General features: G+C 43.0%; 1 protein-coding gene across 2 annotated transcripts; it reads left to right on the forward strand.

Annotated features, from left to right (window-relative positions):
* The first annotated feature begins 294 nt into the window (after window positions 1–294).
* LOC112225265 lies at window positions 295–8342 on the forward strand. 2 transcript variants are annotated; one of them, XM_024389043.2, is made up of 9 exons: window positions 295–785; window positions 1022–1074; window positions 1451–1564; window positions 3427–3547; window positions 5975–6132; window positions 6333–6481; window positions 6612–6771; window positions 6856–6983; window positions 7278–8342. In XM_024389043.2, exons 3-9 carry the CDS (start codon window positions 1516–1518, stop codon window positions 8157–8159), a joined length of 1647 nt encoding a protein of 548 aa, XP_024244811.1. In that variant the 5' UTR covers window positions 295–785; window positions 1022–1074; window positions 1451–1515; the 3' UTR covers window positions 8160–8342. The 2 variants fall into 2 exon arrangements, with proteins under 2 accessions (XP_024244811.1, XP_024244810.1); XM_024389042.2 differs by lacking the exon at window positions 295–785 and having other exon boundaries at window positions 805–1074.
* Window positions 8343–9732: the final 1390 nt, after the last annotated feature.

Raw genomic sequence — 9732 nt, forward strand, 5'->3', positions numbered from 1 at the left:
ACATTTACTTTTTAAAAATACTTTTAGACTTTAACTCAAGTAACGTTAGTATTTTACTGGTTGGCTTTTACTTTTGTCATTTTTCCATTAAGGTATCTTTACTTTTACTCTAGTATGACAATTGAGTACTTTTTCCAACACTGCAGTTCTGTATGATAGCCGCATTAGCAGATAGTTAGAATTTAATTTAGGGGGGTAATTACAGGGAAATATATTGATAAAAGTGACCTTGTCTGAGAGTCTTTCCGGGGTATACCTACACAAAATACAGAAAATACAGACCTTATATGAAGTAGTTCTAAAATCCCTATTGAAAAATGAATGGTGGAAAAACTATTGGAACCATGTCCGGGTTTTACCGCTAGTTTATTGTGTATTATGACTCATACTGTGGTACTCAATTGACTCCTTGAAGGACAGCTCATCTCTCCTTGTCCCAGAATCGGCCAGGATGCATCGTGCGGCCCATTAACGACACATGGGCGAAGCACACAATTGGCGTTAATACGATGCCAATGGAGTTTCCCATCAGCTCAAAATTATATCCGGGGCGCCTCTAGGTTTAGAAACTCTGTGCTTTGGCCTGTTTCTGCGGATGAGAGTTTAATTTCCCTGCCAGAAAACAGGTGATACCGTAAAGTGTTGTGTATTCGCGCACAAATCCGGGGTGTACGGTCCAAACATGCACTCATAATTGACTGTAGCGTATATAAAGCACCCACAAGTTACCGGTGGCTGAAAACACAAACATCGCGGGATGAACGAGTGTCGAATTTCCGGTCAAGGTTGGGCCATTTAAAAATAATTCCTTCCTCCCTTGCCCTGCAGGTGTATACTCGTCAGTCGTCAAGTGTCCACTTAATTTGAGGGCTGAGGGGATAGGGTGTGTCTTTGGACTGTAAATCCTGAAGCGCGGATTGCTTGACTCTTTTTTTTTTTTTTGCGAGTGTTGGCTCCTTCAGACCGTCTATCTATATCTATGTTTTCACATGTATATTTTCGCTTCTGCTTTTACGAACAGGTAAACGTCACTTTCATCTGAATGGAATTCCTCAAGGAACGCAAGGTCTTCAGGTACAATTATTTATTAACGTCCGCATTTGGTTCAGATCAAGAAACAGTGTAGCATGTATAATTTTATTATAGAAACACTGTGGCTTTTCATTACTACAGGTCTGTTTTATTATATCCTAAAAATAGTTTGTTGTGTTCAATAATTTCAAGACTTGTAGAAGGCTTATAGACACCAAATACATAAATAATAGTAGCCTAGATGTAAAGTGTTGTTCTCCTGTCTCAATTTTGCAACATGCAACCTGATCTTCATGTTTGATAGGATACAAACCTCACAATAGTTATGTACAGGATCGAATCGTAGCGTCAACCTTTCCTATTGTGTGAGCAGGACACGTTTATTTTCTGTATTCGATCTTTTTTGTTTGTTTTTCAGGTCAATAACCAACCATCAGTTAGAAGACTTAGGCTGTGGATGTGATGTTTAAAAAATAAGAAGATATGAAACATTTCCTTCTGACTATTTATTTGATGGTGCAGTGTGGCTATGGTAAGTTACCAACACCAATCATTGTTAAGAACAGGTTCAACATCTGACTGTACTGTTTTTGTCACTATCATATATGTTGTTGTAGTGTGTGTTGTTATTTAAGCAATAAGGCATGAGGGAGGCCAAAATACCACGGCTAAAGGCTGTTCTTAAGCACGACGCAACGCAGAGTGCCTAGATACAGCCCTTAGCCGTGGTATATTGTTCATATATCACAAACCCCTGAGGTGCATTATTGCTATTATGAACTGGTTGCCAATGTAATTAGAGCAGTAAAAATAAATGTTTTATCATACCCATGGTATACGGTCTGATATACCATGGCTTTCAGCCAATCAGCATTCAGAACTCAAACCACCCAGTTTATAATAAGCATTATGATCTGCGTGGTTCGATCCCTGAATGCTGATTGGCTGACAGCCATGGCATATCAGACCATATACCACGAGTATGACAAAACATTTTTACATTTTAATTTTTACTGCTCTAATTATGTTGTTGTAATTGTTTATAATAGCAATAAGGCACCTCAGGGGTTTGTGATATATGGACAATATACCATGGCTAAGGGCTGTATCCAGGTGTTGCGTCGTGCCTAAGAGCAGCCCTTAGCCATGGAATATTGGCCATATACCACACCCCCTCGGGCCTTATAGCTTAAATATTCCACCTTATATTTCTGGCAGCTGTTTTTGTACTGAACTGGAAAATAAAATATTTTAGTGGCGCAGTGGTGTTATACCCTGACTACAATGCTCGTGTCACGTGCACAAGCGTTGAAAAATACATGTAGGAATCTATATTATTCAATTATTGCACCCACACTGCTCTCACACGTCAATGAGCGTCTGCATTGCCAAGGGCTAAAATAGAAGTCATTCCTATGCCAATCACCATATAAGTTAAACATGAAAAATCCTGGAAGGAGGAGCGATGACTAGAAACGATTCAGTTGACTGTTTTTATGTGTGGATTAATTGTCGGAGTTGAGGACCTTGTGCATTTCAGGTAAAATAACAACCTAATGTTTATGTCCCAGGACAAATTAGCTAGCTGCAAGCTAATGCTTTTCTGCCTTTCCCCAAATTAATGTCATTGGTTCAGAGTTTTTGATATTTCAACCTGCGTGTCAGGATCGCGTTTGGTGTAGGGGGACAAAATACATTTATGCACGATAGCGCACGCACGCAGCTGGTTTGTGTTCCGTGTAAGGCACTGCAGTGTTTGAGGCGTCACTACAGATCCGGGTTCGATCCCGGGCTGTGTCGCAGCTGGCCGCGAGGCGGTGCACAATTGGCCCAGCGTCGCCCGGGTTAGGGAAGGGTTTGGCCGGCATGTCCTTGTCCCAGCAACTCCTGTGGTGCGCCGGGCGCATGCACACTGACACGGTCGCCAGTTGTACTGTGTTTCCTCTGACACATTGGTGCAGCTGGCTTCCGGGTTAAACGAGCAGTGTCAAGAAGCAGTGCGGCTTGGCAGGGTCGTGTTTCGGAGGACGCATGGCTCTCGACCTTCGATCTGCCGAGTCCGTACGGGAGTTGCAGCGTTGGGACAAGATTGTAACTACCAATTGGATATCACGAAATTGGGGAGAAAAAGGGGTAAAAAATAACAACAAAAAGAAAACCAGTTCAATTTAGCATTCCAGTTTTACTGCCAGATACCATCAGCAAGTTATGTATTTACTGCACCTGCCTACCTGGCCTCGGATAAGACACTGTGAACATTTGCTCTCACATATATATATATACCCACCCACAAACAGTCTGTGTCTGTGGGCAGTATAGTGGTACCATATACTGTATGTTATCTTTATGAGTTTGATGGTAATGGCCCTCACTGTATTACCTTCTTCCTTTCAGCCCTGTGCTCCCTCCCTGCTCCAGTCAATGTTTCCATAGAGTCCCTCAACTTCCACCATGTTCTACGCTGGAGCGCCGGTCCAGGCACACCTCCTGGGACCGTGTACAAGATCATCCGCAGGTTGTCACAATATTTTTAATGACGGTTTATTCCCACACCATTCTGTTGTTGAGGTACGCCCAAACCCAGTGCTTTTGCCTATATGCATTTAGCAGTGGTGGAAACACTGGACAGTTACTTTGAATTAAAACGGAGTATAGTGTCACCTATCGTCATGATTTTGTCTGTGTTAATCTTGTTGGATAATTCTACTACTGCATTGTGGTTACGTTATTGGACTTTAGACAAATGATGTTGATCGGATTCCCATGACACACTTGATATGACTGGGTTGTGGATTGTCTCAGAGGTTAGATGTAATAACACTATAATTACAGTAGTAAATCATTGCTTTTCAGAGTGACAGTCATTGGAAAGTTCAAACTTGGGTTTCACTTGTGGAGAAAAGTGTTTGTTTTGGACATAAGCTATAACCTTTATCTTCAACCAACATTAGCCTATTCAGCATAATTTGCCTGTCTTACCAAGTGTGTTGTGGCTGGTGGCTGGAAGATTTGACTGCAGTGTGAAGTGTTTTTTTCTCAAGTATTGCTTTCACTTGACCGTAGATACAGCTTTGTGTCATCGTGGTCGTTGTTTCCACCCTCATAGTATCTGCTCTAGAGACTGTTATGCAGGTGTTTCCACTTTAAAAAGGCTGTGAATTTCAAGGAAATTCAATATAATCAACCACTTTCTCTTCTGCTGGGGGTCTGGTGAGGATGCAACAAGTCATACAGATAGGCTTACTGAAAACACAGCTTTGTTTTGTTTGAACAACAGATACAGAGGAGCAAAAAAATATTTAGTCAGCCACCAATTGTGCAAGTTCTTCCACTTAAAAAGATGAGAGAGGCCTGTAATGTTCATCATAGGTACACTTCAACTATGACAGACAAAATGAGAAAAAAATCCAGAAAATCACATTGTAGGATTTTTAATGAATTTATTTGCAAATTATGGTGGAAAATAAGTATTTGGTCACCTACAAACAAGCAAGATTTCTGGCTCTCACAGACCTGTAACTTCTTCTTTAAGAGGCTCCTCTGTCCTCCACTCGTTACCTGTATTAATGGCACCTGTTTGAACTTGTTATCAGTATAAAAGACACCTGTCGACAACCTCAAACAGTCACACTCCAAATTCCACTATGGCCAAGACCAAAGAGCTGTCAAAGGACACCAGAAACAATATTGTAGACCTGCACCAGGCTGGGAAGACTGAATCTGCAATAGGTGAGCAGCTTGGTTTGAAGAAATCAACTGTGGGAGCAATTATTAGGAAATGGAAGACATACAAGACCACTGATAATCTCCCTCGATCTGGGGCTCCACGCATGATCTCACCCCATGGGGTCAAAATGATCACAAGAACGGTGAGCAAAAATCCCAGAACCACACGGGGGGACCTAGTGAATGACCTGCAGAGAGCTGGGACCAAAGTAACAAAGCCTACCATCAGTAACACACTACGCCGCCAGGGACTCAAATCCTGCAGTGCCAGACGTGTCCCCCTGCTTCAGCCAGTACATGTCCAGGCCCGTCTGAAGTTTGCTAGAGAGCATTTGGATGATTCAGAAGAAGATTGGAAGAATGTCATATGGTCAGATGAAACCATAATATAACTTTTTGGTAAAAACTCAACTCGTCGTGTTTGGAGGACAAAGAATACTGAGTTGCATCCAAATAACACCATACCTACTGTGAAGCATGGGGGTGGAAACATCATGCTTTGGGGCTGTTTTTCTGCAAAGGGACCAGGACGACTGATCCGTGTAAAGGAAAGAATGAATGGGGCCATGTATCGTGAGATTGAGTGAAAACCTAGCCTAGCCAGTCTCCAGATCTCAACCCCATAGAAAATCTTTGGAGGGAGTTGAAAGTCCGTGTTGCCCAGCAACAGCCCCAAAACATCACTGCTCTAGAGTGTGTGAACCTTGTGAAGACTTACAGTAAACGTTTGCCCTCTGTCATTGCCAACAAAGGGTATATAACAAAGTATTGAGATAAAATTGTGTTATTGACCAAATACTTATTTTCCAACATAATTTGCAAATAAATTCATTTAAAAAATCCTACAATGATTTTCTCATTTGTTCTGTTATAGTTGAAGTGTACCTATGATGAAAATTATAGGCCTCTCTCATCTTTTTAAGTGGGAGAACTTGCACAATTGGTGGCTGACTAAATACTTTTTTGCCCCACTGTATATACTCATTATGGAACAGGGAAAACTACTGAGTGATATGGGTATACAATTCTGTCTCACAACACTGCGAATGAGATATTGTTGAGGTTTGAAGACCACACAAATTAAACTTTTGAATCATTTGGAATTGAACCAAACATACTTTTTGTTAATGAAGTTATTCAACTCGCCTGCTCTTTGTTTTATTTGCTAATATTCGGCACCACACACAAATGACCCTCCTTGTTTCTGTCTCAACAGAAGAAACCACAGGCCGCAAGTTCCACATCAAACCAATGTGACAAGTCATAGGCTGGATCTAAAGTTCCCCAAAGAAGAGTATACATTCTGTGTTTCGGCCTTCCACAACCTCTCAGAGTCGCCCGTGGTCGAGACCACCTTCACCCCCTTCACACAGAGTATGTCTGCTCTCCATTTTTCTTTGCTAGAGATTTCGAATAGGTGTTTGTGTGAGTGCAATTATTTACATTATCCAGGTCGACATTAAATTACACAATCTAGGCATGTATTTGTGTGTGAACGTGTCTGATGTAATGTTTTTGTAAATTGTTTAATCTGTGTGTGAAATGATGCTACAGTACCATTATATCTTACTTAGCTGTTATTGGCTCTCCAATATTGTCTTTGGATGGATGTGGCAACTGCCTGGAAATCAACATCACACTGCTTGAGATAGAAACTATTAAAAAGGTCTATGGGAAATCATTATCTTTTGACATCTACTGGAAGAGAGCAGGAGAGACAAAGGTAAAAAAAAAAACTAGGCCTATTCTTTCCTTGTCTTCATTGCAGTATCAAATTGTACTCTTTTTATGATGTGAACTATAGAGGACCGTTTCATTGTGAATTATTACTCTTCATTCATGTTCATTTCCAGCCCCAAATGACCCAAACAACTCATTTAGCTTACATGCTGGAGAACTTGGAGGTGGGTATGGTGTACTGTGTGAGGGTGTACACAAGGATCATCACCAACCTCAACACACGGTCCTCTGGGTGGAAATGTGCTTACACCAGCATTCTGGAGCCCAACAGAGGTTAATATTGTCTATAGTTTAAGTCAATGTTTCATCCCAATTGCACAGAGCCCCAATTTGATCATGATTCTCTCTCTCTCTCAGTCCCTGCTGTTGTAGCTGGAGTGTCTGTTGTCCTCATTGTGAGTGGGGTAGGTCTGATGGTTCTCACGTTTGGCCTGTTCTACACGGGGTTCCTGTGCAAGCTGAAGACTCACCAACCCAGAGGACTGGTGAGAAATGGCTACATCTGTAACTAACTACACCTCACAATCTCACTCTTTGTCATTGTTTCAATGTTGATCTGTGGATCTAGGATGTGAATTTGTGGAGCTTAAGAAATGCAAAGCTAATGCAAATACAAAGCCAATGCCAATTCCTGTAGGAAAATACTGTAAGAGGAACTCTGTCACCCATGTAGTCCACATAAAGGGGTGTACACACATCTATAGCCATAAGATTCAGGAATTGACGTCACTGTACCTTTCTGTGTTTAACACAGCCTCTCTCTCCTCCCCCCCATGCAGACTGCCCTGGTGGAGGGCCACTTCCTCATCCCAGAGCAGACGATCCCTGACTTGGTCTCTATATCTTCTGCGACAGAGGAACAAGGGAATGCCCGCAGATCAAAAACACACCATGACAGAGAGAACTCTAACCAAGCAGGGGAGGAGGAGGAGGATGAAGATGATGAGGGGGGAAACGACGGCTACATGGACCGCGCTGCGGGGCTCTCCTCTGACAGCAGCTCCAGCACCACACAGTCCCAGGATGCATCAGGGGCCAACGTAGCCCTCCTTGACACAGCAGGGCATTATGTGGGATTGAGTTCTGAGGTAGCTGCTGCTGAGGAGGAAAGGGAAGCCCCTGTGGGTGTGATGGTGCTAGGATGTCAGGCTCAGGGAGACGTCACAGGTGAACAGGCGAGGGTCATTTCCAGCTTTGACGGAGACCGACCCAGACCTTTGGGACTTGGAGGGTTGGGTGGAGAGGAGGAGGAGAAAGAAAGAGAGGTAGAGGAGAAGGAGACCTCTGGTAATGTCAATCTGTTCTCTGTGACTCTGGGGGCATTAAAGAGGGAAGAGGAGGGCGAGTGTGAAGAGGAGACAGACTTTCTGTTAGAATTTTCGAAACAGGAGCAGAAGCCTCAACTTCCCATAGACTCCTTACAGAGGAACTTACGACCGGGCAGCATGAGATCTCAGAGTGAGATACAGGAGGATACAGGCCTAGTACTGACACTGCCAAAGACAGTCTGCACATGGATATACTCTGAATATTCAAATAGACATGCTGACAGCAGCACAGAGACACACTCCGGCTACCTTGTAACGCACACAGGCACTGTGCAGGCTGACAATGAGACAGAAGAAGAAGAGGAAGACTTCTCAGGGTACATGGGACATTGATTATTGTGTGTGTGGCTCTGTGTAATAGTGTTCCTTAGCCGATAACTGCACAGATATTCCACTTGGTTGGATATCCTGTCACAAATAGGCCTACATTCCTTCCCAATTATTGCCTTCTGTTGAGGATGTGAATGTGTATGTAAAATAATAATTTCCATAAAATGCCATGCACTTGTTTTTGTATGTCGGTTTTATTTATTGTAATGTAAGTGCAATTTCATGAGAGAAGAATAAGAGCTCAGATCAAATTGTTACGCCATCTTAACCGACTTAATTTGGCCGACTTAATTTGGCATCAATGCGCTATTGACTCTTCCCCAATGATTGTATACACTACAAGACCAAAAGTATGTGGACACCTGCTTGTCGAACATCTCATTCCAAAATCATGTGCATTAATATGGAGTTGGTCCCCCCCCTTTGCTGCTATAACAGCCTCCACTCTTCTGGGAAGGCTTTCCACTAGTTATTCAAACATTGCTGCGAGGACTTATTGAGGTCAGGCACTGATGTTTGGTGATTAGGCCCGGCTCGCAGTCGGCATTCCAATTCCTCCAAAAGGTGTTCGATTGGGTTGAGGTCAGGGGCTCTGTGCAGTTCAGTCAAATTCATCCAAACCAATCTAGATAAACGATTTCTGAATGGACCTCGTTTTGTGCACGGGGATATTGTCATGCTGAAAAGGAAAGGGCCTTCACCAAACTGTTGCCACAAATTTGGAAGCACAGAATCGTCTAGAATGTCATTGTATGCTATGGCGTTAAGATATCCCCTCACTGGAACTAAGGGGCCTATCCCGAACCATGAAAAACAGCCACAGACCATTATTCCTCCTCCACTAAACTTTACAGTTTACACTATGTATTGGGCAGGTAGCGTTCTCCTGGCATCCTCCGAACCCAGATTCGTTAGTCGGAATTCCAGATGGTGAAGCGTGATTCATCACTCCAGAGAAGGCGTTTCCACTGCTCCAGAGTCCAATGACAGCGAGCTTTGCACCACTCCAGTCAACGCTTGGCATTGTACATGGTGATCTTAGGCTTGTGTGCAGCTACTCGGCAATGGAAACCCACTTCATTGTTGCTTCCAGAGGCAGTTTGGAACTCTGTAGTGAGTGTTGCAACTGAGGAAAGGCCATTTTTACACACTTCAGCACTCAGCGTTCAGTGAGCTTGTGTGGCCTACCACTTTGCGGCTGAGCTGTTGTTGTTCCTAGACGTTTGCACTTCACAATAACAGCACTTACAGTTGCCCGGGGCAGCTCTAGCAGGGCAGAAATTTGACGAACTGACTTGTTGGAAAGGTGGCATCCTATGACGGTGCCACATTGAAAGTCACTGAGCTCTTCAGTAAGGCCATTCTACTGGCAATGTTTGTCTATGGAGATTGCATGGCTGTGTGCTCAATTTTATATGCCTGTTAGCAATGGGTTTGGCTAAGAGAGCCAAGAGAATCCACTAATTTGAAGGGGTGTCCACATACATATGTATATATAGTGTATATGAATGGACAAACACATTGAATGAATGAATGGTGTCATGTGATCGATGGTTTTGTCCATTTTTATGTAGGG

Source organism: Oncorhynchus tshawytscha, linkage group LG26, assembly GCF_018296145.1.
Source record: "Oncorhynchus tshawytscha isolate Ot180627B linkage group LG26, Otsh_v2.0, whole genome shotgun sequence".
Classification (NCBI taxonomy): domain Eukaryota; kingdom Metazoa; phylum Chordata; class Actinopteri; order Salmoniformes; family Salmonidae; genus Oncorhynchus; species Oncorhynchus tshawytscha.